General features: G+C 41.7%; 1 protein-coding gene across 2 annotated transcripts in view; it reads left to right on the forward strand.

Moving 5' to 3' along the window:
* SYT1 (synaptotagmin 1) overlaps positions 1-9,050 on the forward strand; it is a 210,932-nt gene extending 201,882 nt beyond the window's left edge. For both annotated transcript variants that reach the window (XM_047067005.1, XM_047067006.1), the window contains exons 7-8: positions 4,314-4,447; positions 8,844-9,050. In XM_047067005.1, coding sequence (XP_046922961.1) covers positions 4,314-4,447; positions 8,844-9,050 — 341 coding nt within the window. The remainder of the gene's footprint in view (positions 1-4,313; positions 4,448-8,843) is intronic.
* The last annotated feature ends 10,385 nt before the right edge of the window (positions 9,051-19,435 follow it).

Raw genomic sequence — 19,435 nt, forward strand, 5'->3', positions numbered from 1 at the left:
CCTCCACAATGAGGACTGTGCTGAGCACCCTTTCCAAATTACCTTGTTCTCCCTAAGGCACTAATCACATCACACGAGAACTTGTCTCTGAAGCTGAAATTATCTTGTTGCGTTTTTAATTTGCTTACTCAAACGGCAGATGCAGAGGAATTTTCTTGTCATGTACTGTGCTAAATGAATAAATACATAGTCATTGAGCATCTCCTGAGAAAAGCTATACCTTAGTTGGGTTGATAGAGTTTCAACACACGAACATTAAGAGGCATAAACACTGATTTATGGGTATTTAGTGTTTGGGTATTTAGTCAGTGCCAAAAAGCAACTGGAGACTTGACCATCTCTGTAAATGTAAAGGGGCTTTGGGTGGAGGAACCAGGGAACTTCAAAACCACACAAGGTATCTAAACCAAAAATCCATATTGGCTGTGAACAGCAAGATGGATTATCAGTGGGAAAAAAAAGCCTCCTCCTTCATTTACAAGTATTTACACTAGACTGTTTAATTAACCAGCTATTTAGTTGAGGGAGTTGGGTCCTCATCTCTAGGTGTGTTTTTTAATGATATTCTTCATTATGGAGCACCTGGATAGCTCAGTCTGTTAAGCACCCAACTCTTGATCTGAATTCAAGCCCTGCATTGGGCTCTGCGTGAAACCTACTTAAAATGAAATAGGGGTGTCTGGGTGGCTCAGTTTGTTAAGCAGCTGACTTCAGCTCAGGTCATGATCTCACAGCTCGTGGGTTTGAGTGCCACATCGCGATCTGTGCTGACAGCTCAGAGCCTGAAGCCTGCCCCTCTCCCACTCTCTGTGTCTCAAAAATAAACATTAAAAAACGTTTTAATAAAAATTTATATATATATGATATATATAGATATATATGTATATATATTCTTCATTATGATGAAAAATCTTCATTACAAACCGCTTGAGTGGATGTAGCACTCAAACCAAAACCAAACACCCCAAACCACACATATCCAAGTAATGTAGGCATTTAGGACAATGGGAGGTGACCACACTAAGAGTACGAAGATCCAGATCACAAGGCCTACGTAAATTCCACTTATTCATTCAGCAAAAATCGAATAGCGCCAGGCACCGTTTAGTAAATACTCAGAGAATACCAAAAAGTTCTGTCCTCTGGGAGTTCCGTTCTACTGGGGGACAGGAGGAGGAAGATGAAAGCAACTTGTTCTGGCCCCACTGGCCCCGCTAGAAAAGTCGTCTTCACACGGCCCAGGGGTCTGGCCGGCTCACGCGGCCACCACCGCAGCCACAGCCTGCGGCCGCCCTAGTGCCAGCGTCTCCAACTCTCGCGTTGTTTGGGACCCGCTGCGTGGGACCAGGGGCGCCGCCGCACGGACCTGCTGCGCAAGATCACCTGCCGCCAGATCACCGCCTCGAGGTGAAGGCGGAGGATGGAAGAGATGCGCCTGCGGGTGGGAAGGCTGAGAATATGGAAAAAGGGGAGCAGGAGGCCATCAATAAGGTAGATGGAGAAAAGGCAGAAGACAAGAAGAGGAGGAGGAAGAGGAAGACGATGGTAAGGAAGAGGATAGAGACGAAGATGAGGAGGCTGAGGCGGCTCCAGGCAAACAGGCAACTGAAGATGGGGAGAGATGGGGCGCCTGGGTGGCTCAGTCAGTTGAGCGACTGACTTTGGCTCAGGTCATGATCTCACGATCCGTGAGTTCGAGCCCTGCGTCGGGCTCTGTGCTGACAGCTCAGAGCCTGGAGCCTGCTTAGGATTCTGTGTCTCCCTCTCTCTCTGACCCTCCCCCGTTCATGCTCTGTCTCTTAAACATTAAAAAAAAAAAAAAAAAAAAAAAATTGAAGATGGGGAGAGAGATGATGTTGACACCAAGAAGCAGAAAGCTGACAAGGATGACCAGACACCATAAAAGGAAAAGCTGAACTTTAAACAAGTCCGCCATGACCATTCACCCTCCACGCCCAGACTCAGAATCTAAACGTGATCACCTTCAAAACGAAAGTCCCTCCCACCCACTGGCAGCGCCCCCACAGTGACACGTGCTCCCCGCACACAATCCAAACCACAACCTGAATCTGCAGCAGGAAAGGACGGCCAGAATTTCCCAGGCGCTGCGTTTTTCTTAAACATACTTTAGAAAGGAAAATGTGTTTATAATCTTTATTTACATTTTATATTTTTGCTCATATTGTTGGGGTCAGTCGTTTTTAATCTTGGATGAACAAGCTAGCCTTGGGAGCAGTCTCTGTCCTACTCGTGGTGTGACCATGTTCATTACATCTCAAAGGAGAGTAAAAAAAAAACTTGTAAAACATGCACGCAGGCGCACACACGCACACACACACTCTTACTCCAGTAACATTTTTTTGTGTATGTACTTAGCTGTACTTTAAACAGCTGTTTGTATGAGACGGTTAAAGAAGCCAAAGATAAAAGGTGTCTTTTTTTTTTTTTGTCTGAAGTTTCTGTGGTTTGGGCCTGTTTGATGTATGTGTAAACACTGTTGTCCAATAATAAACCATAATCTTATTGTGCTGAAAAAACTGCACACCAGAAAAGGTTGTTATCTAAAAATATGTGGGCATTAAACTAGATAATCTGTAAAGTTTCACTCAAATCTCCACAGATACTGAAAGGCGGGGGCAAAGGGGGTGGGGGGAGATATTTTAGAAGGCTTAGCACTGATTGTTTTAGGGGAGTAAAAATGTGGATGATTTTAATTTTTTTCTTCTTTTTGTTTATCATTGGGTTCTGAATTTTGTTCTATAATGAATATGCATTACATATGAACTGGAAAAATGTTTAAGAAAACAGTAGAGAGATTTTACTATCAAACTTGGATGTTGGTTCTTAGTAACCTGAATGTATGTCCTTCATCCATTAGTAATGAGAACTGTAAATGGGAATCGTCTTATCCCTCCAGTGATTTGCTTATTACTTTACCTTTACCTAATGAGACTTTGGGGAAAATGATAAGGGAATTCTGCTCCTCTTCTCATTACTTCTGTGTGTACTGGCTTATTCTCTACCTGGGGATGATTGGGCACAAGTCCTGAATCAATAGATGGCTCTCTCTCTTTCTCTCCCTCCCTCTCCACCCACACCCTACCCATCACTACACTTAGGCATCACACACACACACACACACACACACACACACACACACAGAGGTGGCCTCTTCTCTCCCTTTAACCTTCAAATCTCAGCTTATTTTTTAAAACATTTTTTAATGTTTATTTTTGAGAGAGAGAGAAACAGAGCGCAAGCGGGGGAGGGGCAGAGAGAGGGAGACACAGAATCCCAAGCAGGCTCCAGGCTCTGAGCGGCCCTAACATTTAAACTGAGATTTGGGGGCGCCTGGGTGGCTCAGTCGGTTGAGTGTCCAACTTCAGCTCAGGTCATGATCTCCCTCTCGGTTCATGGGTCCGAGCCCCGCGTCGGGCTCTGTGCTGACAGCTCAGAGCTGGAGCCTGCTTGGGATTCTGTGTCTCCCTCTCTCTGCCCCTCCCCTGCTTGTGCTCGCTTGCTCTCCCACTCTCAAAAATAAATAAACGTTAAAAAAAATTAAATGTTACCTCCACAGAGAGGCCTTACCTGAGCAATCAAAATATAAGAATTCTGTTGCTACCTTAGACTCACCATACTATCCCCGGTATTCTCAATCATATCTCTATTCTGCTCTTTATTTCCAGAGCACTCTTGTTAACTCTTTCATATGTATTTCACTTCTTTACAAGCCTCCTGTTTCCCCCACAAGTTTGAAGTTCCATCATGAAAACAGCAATGATCTGTTTTGTTCACTCCCATCTCCATAGGGCGTAACTAATATTGAGTAAATGAATAAATGGATGAATGAAATGGCTCCTTTGTCCTTTCTCTGTCAAGAGTTCTATTCCCAAGCAGTAGTATGCTGCAACCAGTACTTTGCCAGCTCAAAGAGCCAATTAATATTTCAGGGATTTAGTAAGCTAGTTGTTAAACTACTTAGTAGCTTGCAATTAGCCATGCTGAGAGTATTTCTACCATGGACGTTGGCGAATGTTACATGTTAAGACTTTCTTTTTTTCCCAAAGATGCTTTATTGGCATACTACAGCTCTTGTCCCCTAAATCCACCTATAAATATTGAGATATCATGGAAATAAACCTGGAGAATAGGTTACTTAAAATCTTTCAATAGAGAATGTTTATTTTTTTTTAATTTCAAATATTTACTATACAATGATTTTCTTGTTGGGAATACTTGAGTTTTTTAATAAGCTAAACTATAATCTAAAAACGTGTCTCTGATCTCCTGAAGTTTTTGTTTCTGTTTTTCAGATCCTTATGTGAAGATTCACCTGATGCAGAATGGCAAAAGGCTGAAGAAGAAAAAGACAACAATTAAAAAGAACACACTTAACCCCTACTACAATGAGTCATTCAGCTTTGAGGTACCCTTTGAACAAATCCAGGTAATGTCAAACATAATTTTGTCTTCCCATTCAATTTTATTTCTTCAGATCACATAAAGACACAGACCTTCTGAATTATCAGTGCTCATGCCTTCATTAGAATTGCCATTCTTATTCCCATACACATTTGATAATCAAGCTACATCCAGAAGGAAATGATAAAATATACAGCACAGGATGTGCTGATTCATCAGCTAAAAACAGCTGGCATTCTGTTGGGCAGAAATAAAGTAGGAAAAAGAAAATCAATAGAATGACTCTGCTAATTCAAAAAGTGCATCCATAAAGGTTAAAAGGCCAAGAGAAAAATGAGCTTTCACTATTTATTCCCAAGCCATAATATGTAATTGTCCTTATCACAGCTTTATAGCAAAAAAAAAAAATAGAGATAAAAGAAATATTTTGGTTGATGCTAAATATGCAGCATCTTTAATCTTTCATTTTTAAAGAGTGATTTACAATAGAAAAAATAACTAAGTCATATTTTGTTTAAATTCAGCTTCCTATTTCTGAGTTGGAATGGATGGACATTTTTGTAAAGATAAAACCTTCACTTGCCAGATAATAATTGTTATGATAAGGAGTATTCTATTAAAGGAACCTGTGGATAACATGTTCAAAACAGGATGCTACAAGTAGCCACAATAGTATATGATCTCATTATTTAGCAATTTTTAAGTATATTTAGGTTTTCTTACCTCATATCCATAGTGAGACCATTGAAATTCAAAGTTCACATCCAATATATATCAGCTATTTCTTGGGAATCTTTAATGGATATCAGAGAGTCAAATGTCTTAAAGCAACACTATTTTTACATTTTATTGAATATTGATGTGGGCCTATCTTTTTAGTCATATAAAAACTTGCTCATAACATGAAGGAGAAGTAACGAGTAGGCATCAAAACTACAACATGGAAATGTCTAAAGTTAGTCCAGAATGTAAAAAATCAGCAAATACTCTTTAGTTGCATATTTTTCCTTTTTTAAGTTTATTTATTTATTTTGAGAGAGAAAGACAGACAGACAGACAGACTGCGAGCACGGGAGGGGCAGAGAGAGAGAGAGAATCCCAAGCAAGTTGTGCCCCATCACTGCAAAGCCCTGTGCGGGGTTTGAACTCACCAACTGTGAGATCATGACCTAAGCTGAAACCAAGAGTTGGAGGCTTAACTGACTGAGCCACCCAGGTGCCCTGCATATTTTTACTTTTAATCTAAAATATAATTTAGAATATATATATATATATACATATATATATATATGTAATAAATCACACCTTTATTCCATGAAGAAAACTAATATCATAGCTACATGTATTGTAGTGCCTAATTTAAGCACTTTATGCATAACCTTATTGCATCTTTATAATAACCTTATGAGAGAGGTTATTACCCCAATTTTATATATGAGGAAACCGAGGCTTAGAATTTCCTCATGTGTAAAACAGGAATAATAGAGTCCATATCCAAGTGAGCTTATGCATATAAAAGCACGTGGAAGGGCACCAAGCACATAGGAACATTCAAAATGGTTGCCATCATCATTATTATTCACAATGTTAAGTTTGTCTTTTTTTTATATTAACATTTTATTAGAAAATAGATCTAACAGGGGCACCTGGGTGGCTCAGTGGTTGGGCAACGGACTTCGGCTCAGGTCATGATCTCACAATTTGTGAGTTCGAGCCCCACATCAGGCTCTGTGCTGACAGCTCGGAGCCTGGAGCCTGCTTCAGATTCTGTGTCTCCCTGTCTCTCTTTGCCTCTCCCCCACTGGCACTCTGTCTCTCAAAAATGAATAAACGTTAAAAAAATTAAAAAGAAAAAAAAAGAAAATGGATCTAACAATAAGATTAAAACAATATATAAATCAGTGCCTTCTACTAGAAGTATCTGTGAGGACAGACATGTTTTATCACTGGTGGGGTCCAATACAGTAGTCTCCAGCCTCAAGTGGGTGATGAGCACCTCAGCCACCAGTGTGATAAAGGAACCTTATTCATAATTTAAATAGCCATATGTGGCCAGTCACTACTGTATTGTATAGGGCAGTTATTTAAAAATCACCAGGAATCCCACCATCCTCACATCAGGTCATGGTCTTTCTCTAACTGTTCTCATATGCAAATTGCACATACTTAAATTAATTACTTTCAACAGTTGTTGAAACAGTTACATAACAACAGTTGTAACAGTTGTTACATAAGTAAATGACATTCCAGAGGACACTGATTCCCTGGCCCCAGTCACTTGTTTACCAGCCTGAACCAGTGAAGCTACTGCTTTGGGCCCACTGGCAAATCCCTAAAATATCCAATTTTCTCCAATTTATTTTGCAGTATCTGTTCAGTGAACCCTTTTTTGAGTTCTAAGAACTCATTCCTATGGAAACTAACACCTCGTGGAGTTTTGGTTTTTTTATTCTACAAAACAATATAAAGCAGGGTATTGAGATGAAAAATCCTATTGTAACCTTTCTTGGAGCTACAATTCTACACCTTTAACAAAAATAAATGGGTTTTTTCTTCAACTATAAATTGCAGCAGATGCAAATATATTAAAAATGAAGCACATTACAAACAAGACATATGCTGGGTTTCTGGGGCAGCATTTTAGAGGAGATAACATTCTGTCAGGACAGAGAGAACCTGAGCCCATCACTGACAACATTAGGCATGGAAATAATGAGCACATCTTTGACTGCATCCCTCCTCCTCTGCTTCTTGGCAGTTTGCTCTAGTCTTCACATTTTCCTAGAGAAACAATTGAGCATTTTCCTTACCAAACTAGGGGTCTAGGTTTCCTTTCTTCCCAGGTTACAAGATTATCTGCTTTCTATTTGTCTCTATCCCTATGAAATATACTGTGAGCAAAATATGCTGATTTTCAAAAGCCCATGTAAATGTTATAGTCCCTCCCCTAAAAATGTATAAATAAACTATCTATGCAGCTAGAAAAATTAATCCAAGGCCTTCATAAGGATGTTTTGTCTTGAGTGCTATTACTCAGTACATTCCTAGGTGAAATCGTCAAAGCCCACTCCAGCCATTCACTCCAACCTCCACAAACCCCATTGCCTTGGTGCCTGACCCCACCCCCATTCCCTGCAGTATGATTTCATCCTGACGAATTTGCTTGGGCAAAGTTCTGAGAACTTTTCTGAGAACCAAACTGATTCTGTTCCCAACACCATCCAATGGATAGATGATTCCCTTGATAAGGTAATCAGTCCGAGGCCACACAAGGGAAGATGGAGTTTGTTTCCTTTATTGCCAGTGTGTTGCATTTTACATTCTAAATTCCATTTTCAAAAGCAGCCGTTGTCTCTGATGTGAAGCTGTACATGGGTGCCACCTCTTAGCACATTGGTACAATAATGTGGTGCTCAGACCACAAAGTCCGCTAAAGGGCCATAACTCAGCAGGAGCCCCATCCTGCCCTGGCTTCCATCATTACATTTTCTGTTCCTTTTAACTCTGGCCATCAAATGCTATGCATTCTACTTTATTCTAAGCCCTTTATCTCTACACTCAGTTTCTAGAGTCGAGCCATCACATATTTTGACTACGCAAATCCATTACTTGGGAAGCAGAACTAAAATGTGCTTTGAAAAAGTGTGTCTTTCATATCATAATGGCATGGGTTTGCTTTCGTCAATTCAGGCAGTTCAAAAGCGTAAGTTATTAAATAAACTCTCACGATGTAATGGAATCACTGAAGTAAATCTTGTGTGGCCTGAAAGGTTATTTCCATTTGAGATCAGTGCTGGATACATAACAGTCACTCCGTAAATGTTCATTGAGAAAAGGCTTCAATGGGAAAATTATTTTTAGTTGTGACTTTTTAAAGCCTTTCGCTCTATTATCACATTTAATACTCGCAATAATCATGTGACTATTGTACCGAATACCAACACCAGAACTCTTGCTGATGAGGCGATTGAAACGAATGAACCCAGAGGTGGACACAGTTTACAAAGACAACAACGGCACCAAGGGCACAGCACAGACTGTGGAGAACAAACCACGCATTCCTTGTATGACCCCAGGCAGGGAGCATGACATCACCTTACCTAAATAACGGCAGTATTAATCAGATCTGTTGTGAGAAGTAAGTGAGTAGTTCATGTAAAAGACTCAGAATTGTGCCAAATACCTAACAAAAATCAGCATTCATTTCAGTATTTTGAAGACACTGAAGAAGGTGACGATGATGATATAGTGATGGCGAGATACGGATCAGACGCAGGTTTTCGTATTCAAGTAATTTTCAGTCTTGTTTGGTGTTTTGAGATCAGTTCTTACTTCCAATTGCTGAGATCTGAAGGAAGCTTTGCAATAGGGCTTTATCTACAGGGCTGGATGATTCATGTTTATTCTGCATCCTCTTTCAGAAAGTGCAAGTGGTGGTAACTGTTTTGGACTATGACAAGATTGGCAAGAACGATGCCATCGGCAAAGTCTTTGTGGGCTACAATAGCACCGGGGCGGAGCTGCGACACTGGTCAGACATGCTGGCCAACCCCAGGCGCCCCATCGCCCAGTGGCACACCCTGCAGGTCGAGGAGGAGGTTGACGCCATGCTGGCGGTCAAGAAGTAAAGGAAAGAAGCCTTTCTGCATCTGCCCACATAGTGCTCTTTAGCCAGTATCTGTAAATACCTCAGTAATATGGGTCCTTTCATTTTTCCAGCCATGCATTCCTGACAATTCAGTGGTACTTCAAATCCTGTTTTAATTTGCACAAATTTAAACGTAGAGAGCCCCTAAGCCCTTCGTCATGCCAACTGCCCTCCAGATCCACTCTTCTTTTAAGCAATATGATGTGTAGATAGAGCATGACTGAAATTATTTATTGTATCACACCGTTGTATATACCAGTATGCTAAAGATTTATTTCTAGTTTGTGTATTTGTATGTTGTAAGCGTTTCCTAATCTGTGTATATCTAGATGTTTTTAATAAGATGTTCTATTTTAAATTATGTAAATCGACTGAGATATAGGAGAGCTGATAATATATTATATGGTAAATATAGTATTGTCTGCATTCCAGCAAAAATATCAACTTGTAAGGCACTCGTACAGTGAAACTGACATCTTAAAGGACAACTTAAACCTGAGCTTTCTATTGAATCATTTGAGTACCAAGATACACTTACACCACATATTTGCTGGGTGAATCCAATTTTGTAGAATTTCTTCACAGGCAAATTAGTATGATCTGAGCAGCGTCCAGACTGACCTCCAGGAAGCATAGCCACAAACCAGAATAGCATCTGTCTGTATGTAGCTACAAAGCCGAAATAAGGGCTTCACTCTCACATTCGAGGAAGCAACTGAACAGGAGCCAATGACTTCATATTACTGCATACAGAGTAACAATATGACGGCGTTCCGTGGGTGTGTGTGTGTGTGCGTGTGCACGCGTGTGTGCGTGTGCATTTGTCTGGGGATGGGGTGGGTGGGAAGACGCTGAGGGGAGAAGTCAGCATTTCTGAATTATTGCCTGATGATTTAAAAAGAAAAAAAAAGTAGCTCTCCGTTATCACCTTTATACAAAATGTGCATCCTGTGGTGAATTCTGTTCCAGATTTCATACCTATAATAATTCCAAAAGGTTTGCACATTAGACTTTGTAACAAAATATTTTATTACACAAAACCATATTAGAAGGAATGCAGAATATTTTTAACACAGCAATCTGTGCTTATTACACAAAATTACTTTGTGGTAAACAGACAGTATTGTGATCCCGTCAAAAGATGAAAAAAAAATAATAAACAATTAGCCATAGTTCTGAATGCACTTCAATTAAGCCAAAACAGACAGCTAGTGATCTTTTTATATGCTCTTTTTACTTAAATAAGTTTTAATTTGTCCTTTAAAAACAAAAAAGGTGAAACAATACCAAGAACAAGTTCCAGCAAACTGAAGCAACCTCTTATGTATACTAGACGCTTGACTTAGGAGGAGTTTTTAACTGTTTCCAATGTCATTATGTAGTAAATGGCACTATTACGAAGCTACTAGTCATTCCATAAGAGTCTTCAAGGACTGCTCTGTGTAGCACTGTGACTGCCGTGTGTGCTTAGACACGTAGTTTCCTCAGTGGACAGCACTCAGTTTATTCCGTAGTGATGTTGTAACAATACTGCCATTCCCTCCTACTGCACTGCCCAAGGTGTGTGTAGCACAAACAGTTCTCATTACAAAGGACCAATTCAGAACTGAAAAGCTATGCATAGGACAAGAAAGACACACAGAACGGGGTGGAACACACAGCATTTTGTCAAGCACTGTGCAATATTCCATACTTTCCCCCACTATGGTGGACAACCAGTTCGTGGAGAGGCAGCCTGTTAGCTCACGCTGCAGCTGCTCGCTCCTGTGACCCACTGTAACTCCCAGGCCACAGACAGCAGTGGTGCCTGGAAGTGGAAGCTTGTCTTCGCAAATACCAAAACAAGATGGAGGAAAACCAAGCATGAGCCTCATGTTCAGACGTTAGGATACCATGCCACATTTTTTAAAACCTACAGAGAATTCAAAAAGGGCTCATGGGAGGCTTCACACGTGGGGCTGGTTGTTTCCTGATAAAACTAGAATTCCCGTCATTCTTCTTTTCTCATCAAAGAAGAGGCAAGCCCTTGGCCGTTCTGCCCAGTCACAGCAAACTCATTAGAACTGGGACAGACACAAAGGACGAAGGAGAATAGCATCTCCCTCTTCTGTGGATGGGTCATACTTTTTTTCAAACGTAGGTAATAGAAGATGCACATGTCATGATGTGAGATTAAATATCAGTTTGAACGGAAGAGTCAAATGGGAATCTGTCCAATTTAAAAGACCAAACCCTACCAAAGAGAGGGAGTTGATGGACTTTAAAAAATCCCTTCCATACCAGAAACTGACATTTAATTTCACTCTATTCAGCTTTAAGTTGTTCACACTGAAACAACACTTTAAAGCAAGCAGGTTCAGTTGCCAGATATACATTATTTCCTGCATTAAAGTACTACTAATGCATTCTCTTGCAACACTGCCAGACATGGGACTGTCACCATAGAATTAGTTGGTACTATGCCATCTTTCACAAGTCAGTGACCGAACCTGCTTTGAGACCAAGATTCATCCTCAGATATGCCACATGTACCTTTCTGACAAAGCTGTGTAAAGTATTAGAAGCTGATGCTCTAGAAAGATCCTAGTTGCCTTTGTGTATATTTACTGCCTGCTTGAGTGTTTCTATGTGTGGGTTTTCTCTGTATCTTGTAGAAATGTTGGGGTGTTTTCTTCTGCCATATGGCTCGTGGCCCGCGAGCCAACTACTTTAGCTGTATTTACCTTCATTTTTGATGAGGTGGTTTAAATTTTGTTTCACTTTGTGTAGTGACCCCACAGTAGTTTTCTGATTGTTGTTAAAAATGACTTAACATATTACATGGATACTCAATAAAAATGTTTTATTTCCTGTTGATGTTGCCGCCTTTCAACTCTTCTCCTTACTTGACTCTGGCCTGTGGACTTTGGGGGCTGCTGGAAGCAGAGGCAGCTGAGAAAAGCCTACAGTGAATGCCTGTCTCGGAGTCATGCCTATGAGTATAGAATGGGTGAAGGGACAACAATGCCCAGATGGCATGGCCGTCACGTCCCAGCGTTCCTCATTCTCAACACGTGTTTCTCTCTTCCTGTTTATGATCGATTCATCCGGCACACTTTCAGGCTTTCTGCTTTGCTTAAAATGTGTCCTCTAGGGTTTTCATTCTACAGCTTAAGTCACACAGCCTCTCCAAAATGGGACTGAAAATAAGATTTTTTAAATTCCATTTTCAGAAGACGGCATGACACATGAAATACCCCGCCTACTGCAATTACTAGATAAAACAAGTAAACATCCTTCCTCCAGTACATTGAACATTTATTAGTGCCTACCATATACCATGTTTTTACTGGATGACGGAGATGCAACAAATAATGTAATAAGGTACACCTGGCCCCAGGGAGCCGCTCGCTCCACAGTCTCAGAGACCTGTGAACACACTGTCACAGTACACAATGATGTCTGAGTCTCTGAGAACCTTCTCTAGACCAATCATAGTAGACACCACGGGGTGCCACCCTGATCCCCCTTCAGCACTGAGGCACTCAGCCCGCAGCTGCTGGAAGCTTGCCTGAGGGCAGCTCATGGAGATTCCCTCTGCCCTCTACTGAGGAAGCTGCCTAACTAAGGTCACGTGTCCTCCCTGGCCACATTCCGTGGGCCCATGCAGGCTCTCTCGGAAGCGATATCTCAGTTTCCAGCCCCGAGGGTTTGTTGAGAAGGGCTACTGCAACTGCTGTGCGCTTCACTTTCTCCCTCACCCCACGCCACCCTCCTCCCTCCTTTACAGATGTTATTCCCAAGAGCACTCCACCATAAGACCCCTTCGGCACAGAATCTGTACACTGAGAATCCCAGCCCAGGACACATTGTTCAGGGGAGGAGAGATCAAGAAAAGTTTGAGAGGTAAGTCCTAAGGGAACTGGTAGGAGTTATCCAAGTCAGAGAGTAGGCAAGACTGTGGCAAAATTTATCTCATTATCAAAGCTGGTTACACCATACTCCCTTCAGCCAGCTTGTGTTAGCCACTGGCAAACAGGGATAGGGACTGAGGCAAAACAGCCACACAGTCAGGGGAAAGACCATTTAATTATATACACTCCGAGGAAGAAGTTGACAGAGTTCTAAATGTAAGTTGAGAAAAGGAAATTTAAGGCCTGCTTAGAATTAGGTGCAAAAACAAAGCAAAACATAAAAAGAAATCAGCGTTATAATTATTTGGTTGTCAAGAGTGAGCATTTTGCTTCTTCTTGCATAGCTCTCAGAATCAGGTACAAAACCGTTTAAAGAATATTTCTTTTTTAAATCTTTTAATGTTTATTCATTTTTGAGAGAGAGAGAGAGAGAGGGCGTACACGGGGGAGAGGCAGAGAGAGAGACGGAGACATAGAATCCGAAGCAGGCTCCAGGCTCTGGACTGTCAGCACAGAGCCCAATGTGGGGCTCAAATCCATGAACCATGAGATCATAACCTGAGCCAAAGCTAGATGTTCAACCGAGTCACTCAGGTGGCACCTGTAAAGAATATTTCTTAAATGAACTACAAAAAAAAAAAAAAAAAAAAAAAACCATCACCTCATCCTTTTGTCAATGTTTGTTTTTCCAAAAGACTTTTAGGTTTAAGACACATACACTTAGGGGGTGACTGGGTGACTCGGTTGAGCGTCTGACTTCGTCTCAGGTCATGGTCTTGTGGTTCGTGAGTTGGAGCCCTGTGTTGGGCTCTATGCTGACAGCTCAGAGCCTGGAGCCTGCTTCGGATTCTGTGTGTCTCCCTCTCTCTCTCTGCCCCTCCCCCACATACACTCTGTCTCTCTCTCTCTCTCTCTCTCTCTCTCTCAAAAATAAATGAACATTAAAAAAATTGTTTTTAAAAAGACACATACGCTTAGGATATTTATTAGGTGTTTTAGTCAGTACAACTAAACTATTCCAGGTATTTTAAAGAGGGAATTTAAGAAAATGGCCACATAAAAAGGGCTGAGAAGGCAAAGTACAGACAGTGGGTTAACCCAGAGGTTAATAGATGCCACGTGTGATTTGTATGCTAGGACTGCCCTAACCAATACCACAGACCTGGTGGCCAAAGCAACAAAAATTTATTCTCACAGTTCTGGAAGTCAGAAGTCCTAGATCAAGGTGTTGGCAGAGTTGATTTCTTCTGACGCCTCTCTCTTTGGCTTGTTGATGGCCATCTGGTCCCATTGTGTTCATGTGGTCTTCCCTCTACGTGTGTCTGCAATCCAACCACCCCTCTCTACGAAAACATGAATCATACTGAATTAGGGTCTACCCTCATCACCTCATTTTAACTTAATGACCTCTTTTAGAACCCTAGCTCCAAATAAAATCAGATTCTGAGGTATTGGGGGTTAGGACTTCAACATACGAATTCAGAGGGTGGGGCACAATTCAGCCCATAAATACCACCAAAGGCAGGGGAAACAAAATGGAGAAGATAGTGTTATCGTAGAACCAGAACTCTAAAGGTGGGGCTAGAATGCAGGGAAGGTACCATGGGGCCCCTTTTCTCCTGGACCAACAAAGAGTATCAGGTGCTGGTGCTGGGACCAACAAAGACGCTCCATGCTGGAGGTTCTGGAACTGATCCAGTAGCAGCCTACTGTGGTTAGTGGAAAGCCAACAGAAGCTAGAAGCAGAAACAGGATCTTTTCTCTTCTCCTCCTACCTTCTAGTTCAACCAGTGCTTCTCCCTGGGAAAACCTAAAGAAGGTTTAGGGAATAGTCTGCTGGGTCTTAGAGCACCCCCTCTCCCTCACCAAGTACATAGCAGAGCACAGAGAGGTGGAAATTAGGATGGAAAACAAGGAGGCGAATGACCAATACATTAAAAGTCTTAATCCCTTCATGCTGCTATAACAACAGTACCATAGATGGTGGTTTAAGCAACACATATTTATCTCTCACAGTTCTGAAGGATGGGAAGTCCAAGACCAAAGCACCAGCAGACTCAGCATCTGTTGGGAGGCCATCTTCTTGCTGTGTCTCACCATGGGGTTGCTCTCTGGGGTCTCTTTGATCAGGGCACTAATCCCATTCATGAGGCCTCCACCCTCATGACCTAATACAATCTCAATGGTGGTTAGGATTTCCACATAAAATTTGGGGTAGGGGAACACACACATTCAGTCCATAACATTAGGAAACCTTTTAGCAGCTGCATAGACTTTATAAATACTCTTGTTTCTTCCCTGGAGAATTCAGGTGTTCCTATCTGAACCGCACAACCCATCCCACCCTTGATGAAACAGAAGTATAGGAATCACATTCTTATTCTATTTATGCAGAGAGTTTACTATTACAGATTTGAAAATTCCAATCATGATTGCCATTATCCCCACCCTGAAAAACATCTTTATTACAAATGCACAAGACTCTTTGATGTTTAGCAAGTGATTTAAGCTGCACACAAATTTTTACTGTAAAACAGTCAGTGACTTTGGAATAAGAAGGTAAAAGAGCAGGAGAATAAAAATGAGATATAGCCTGATTCTAAATGTACAAAGAGATTTTCCAAAGCATACAGAGTAATAATTATGTAGGAGGAACCATCAAGAGGGAGCAGTAATAAAAACACCATGCAAACCTTCTGATGATTTGTGTGATCTAAGTCCCGAGGTTGGCTGTAAGTTACTTGCATTTTTTAAATCCGCATTTCAGACATATTGATTATTTTACCCTCCCCCACCAATACACATTCCTAAAGATCCCACACTCATCCCTTTTCTTTGACAGTAATAACCATCCTTCCAGCAAAGCCTTTTGCTCTGTGCAAAATGTACTTGCTGCTGCCTGGGTGCACACAGGTTGAAAAGAATTTTGTACCAAACAAGCCACTTCCTTCTTGGCTGCCCACTTTACCTCTGTCACTTTCTTACAGCCTCTGGACTGGGAAGGCAGCAAAGCATTGACATCCTATATAGGCAGGATTGTTTGAGTTGTCTGCGGAAGGAACCCAATTTAAATTGGATTAAAGAAGAGAGGGAAAGAAGAAATGGGGAGAGGAAGAGAGAAAGAGAGAGACAGAGGCAGGGAGAGGAACTATTGGATCACCTAACCAGGAAAGTAAGATTACATGAGGGAACAGCTAGATGAAGGGCTGCACACAATGTTATCATTCCCATTCATTCTCCCTGTCCTTGTCCCTGTCCCTCTCTGTCTCCTCCCTACCCCAACTCTACTGTCCTCAGTACTGACTTCGTTAACAAGCTCCAGGGTCACCATGTGGCAGCACAGATGGCCCCTAGCAGCTCCAAGCTTATATTCTTCCAGCTTAGCATGCTCGCAGAGAGTGCTACTTTCACAGTTATATCATCAAAATTCCCAGACCTGACATACATGGACCACATGCCCTCCTTAAAATGATCATTGGGTCCAGATGACAACGTGTTCGCTTTGGCCAAACCTAGGTTATGTCTGCAACCCTACAGCCACAGAGATGGCATAAGGACAGTTCCTCAAAGGCAAACCAAAATGCTATTACCAAGAAAGAAAAGTGGATACTGGGCAGACAAAACCAACAGGTGTCTATTCTTTGGCACCTGGTATACCTCCACCTGAAGAGGAGGGACACTGAAGGCACAAACTCAGGCCACAGCAACAGCCTGGTCATTCTTCCCTTTGACCAAAAATACTATTGGATAGAACTTTAAAAGTATGCAAACTTTTCAATCGCCTGAAAACATCTATTCACCTTCCAATTGATTGTCAAGAAAACTAATCATCTGCTATGAATTAGGCAGCCTTTTTTTGAAGACATTGAGACATTAACATGATTTTAAATTCTTGAATTCATAAAAATCTTACAGAAACGTGGCAGGAATGAAGGGAAATAGGAAAAAATCACTCTACACACCCTGTTGCTTTTACATATTGGTCCATATCCATTCACCTTTTAAATAGTTTTACTCATTAGCATACAAACAATTTAGTATCAATTTCTTTCACTTAAATGTGAAAAACAAGCCTTGTCTCTTGTTGCCACATAGTCTTTACAACTTTTTTAAAAAAAATTTTAATGTTTATTTATTTTTGAGAGAGAGAGAGAAAGAACACGAATAGGGGAGGGGCAGAGAGAGGAGGAGACACAGAATCTGAAGCAGGCTCCAGGCTCTGGACTGACAGCCCAGAGCCCCAAGCAGAGCTCGAACTCACGAACTGAGAGATCATGACCTGAGCCGAAGTTGGAAGTTTGACCAACTAAGCCACCCAGGTGCCCCTTCACGACTTTTATTTTTATTTATTTTTATTTTTTTTAATGTTTATTTATTTTTGAGACAGAGACAGACAGAGCATGAACGGGGGAGGGGCAGAGAGAGAGGGAGACACAGAATCGGAAGCAGGCTCCAGGCTCTGAGCCATGAGCCCAGAGCCCGATGCGGGGCTCGAACTCATGGACCGCGAGATCCTGACCTGAGCTGAAGTCAGACGCTTAACCGACTGAGCCACCCAGGCGCCCCACGACTTTTATTTTTAATAGCCATTTGGCTTTTTTCCAAGTAGATAAACTAAAACCAACTCAACCATTTCCCTAATTTCAGATATGTAAGTTGTTACTAATTTATTTCTTACCTATATAACATTGCAATGGATACTTTCATGGGATTTTACTCATTTTTCTATTACTCTATCAATAGCCATTATTGAATAGATCTTATTATCTATTTATTTTCTTAGGATAAGTTTCCAGAATTTTCCAATTTGGTTTCTTGGAAGATTCCAACAAAATATACTATCATTGGTGTTAGGTGTTCCAGTTTTCCCACAGTGTCCCCAGCTGTGGACCTTGTGCTTTTAATGTCTGACACCTGTGGAGGGTCATGCGCCTCGGTCATGACAGGCCCAGAGCTGGAATATGAATCTCTCCATTCGGGGACCACTGTCCTCTTCACTACTCCAAGCAGCTTCGTTAAAAAACCAATGGCATAAGAAAACCATTGGTGGAGAGCCTGAGGAGAGAGGGTGGCAGGAGAGAACATTAAGGAAGAGAATGGCTCAGGAAAAGGAGGGTTCAGATGTGACTCCTTCCTCTCCCTCAGCTTCACGTTGCATCCAGTAGTCAGCACTGTGGAATTTCTTAGCTCCCTCCCTGCTCTCTACTTTCACCATCACGTGTCTCATTCAGACTTGCATCGTATCTCCCCTTCAGGGTCAAGGAGCCCCCACAACGACTCTCCCTAGGTGCACCAAGGGAGAGCCCTCACTGTTGAGAGCACCAGCTTGACAGCAGGCAGTCTGGGCTCCAGTCCTGGTTCATTCCCTAGCTGCATAACCCTGGACAAGTCCTTTAATTTTGCAAATTAAAAATAATGGATATTAAAATCTGGCATTAAATGAGCAGTTAATAAATGGTAGTTATTATTTTTTTTTAATCTAGCCTGGATTTGGCAAACTTTACCTGTAAAGAGACAGATTGCAATTATTTGGGATCTTGTGGGTAATGTGTTCTCTGCTGCATCTTCTTCGTCCATGCTTCCTTCCTTTCTTTCCAATCCTTTAAAGATGTAAAAGCCATTTGTAGCTCACAGGCTATGCAAATATAAGCAGCTGTAATCTACTGACTGGATTCAAGTTATGTCACTGTTCTTCAAAACCTCTCATGTTTTCTCTTCTTTACAGATCAATGTTTAAAATCTTCAGTGTCGTATCAACGCTGCCCCCAGACACGAACCACCTCCCTCCCTCTCCTTCAAGCCCTGCCCCAGATTCTGGCTACACAATTCTCTGAACCAGGCCATGGGTTCCATACATGCATGCCTTCACGTAGGCTGCCCCTCCACCTGAAATTTCCTGACAAAATCCTACAGGTTGGTGAGCAAGGGGGGAAGGAAGGGTGTGAAGAGACTCAGGTAATTTGGGGAAGGAGAGATGTGCCACTTATTTCCAAATGCACTGCACCGTTGCTCTCTCTGTGAAGCACAACTTAAGGCGTCAGGCTGAGTTCATTATTGCTGTGTCCTTCTAGCCCACACATGGTTCCTCCTTTCCCCAAAGGCTTCTGATGCTTAGGCAAACGATGGTGCTCTTTAAAGTAACAATGCCTGAAAGATTCCCCACTTTCCTTGAACATCTGGTAGAATTTTTTTTTAATTCAGGAGAAAATGAACACTTTTCAAAATATTAAAGCAATGCTTCCTCCAGCAAATGTGAGACACTAAAATGATTTATAAATTATAAAGAGTTGGAAGATAGGTGCCTAATTTCCTGTCGGTGTCACAGTTACCTCACTTTCTCACATTTTCCCAAAATATGTGCTGCTGGGCTTTTCACAGCCAGGACTCAGCCCCGGTGACTCAAATTAGGGAGACCTAGGACAGGAATTTATGGGCCGAGTGACTCATTAACTTTTGCACTGCCTCCAGCCAA

The sequence above is a fragment of the Lynx rufus genome, unplaced genomic scaffold, assembly GCF_022079265.1.
Source record: "Lynx rufus isolate CCGP_SWC_20201006 ecotype Redwood Valley unplaced genomic scaffold, mLynRuf1.p SCAF_7, whole genome shotgun sequence".
Lineage (NCBI taxonomy): Eukaryota > Metazoa > Chordata > Mammalia > Carnivora > Felidae > Lynx > Lynx rufus.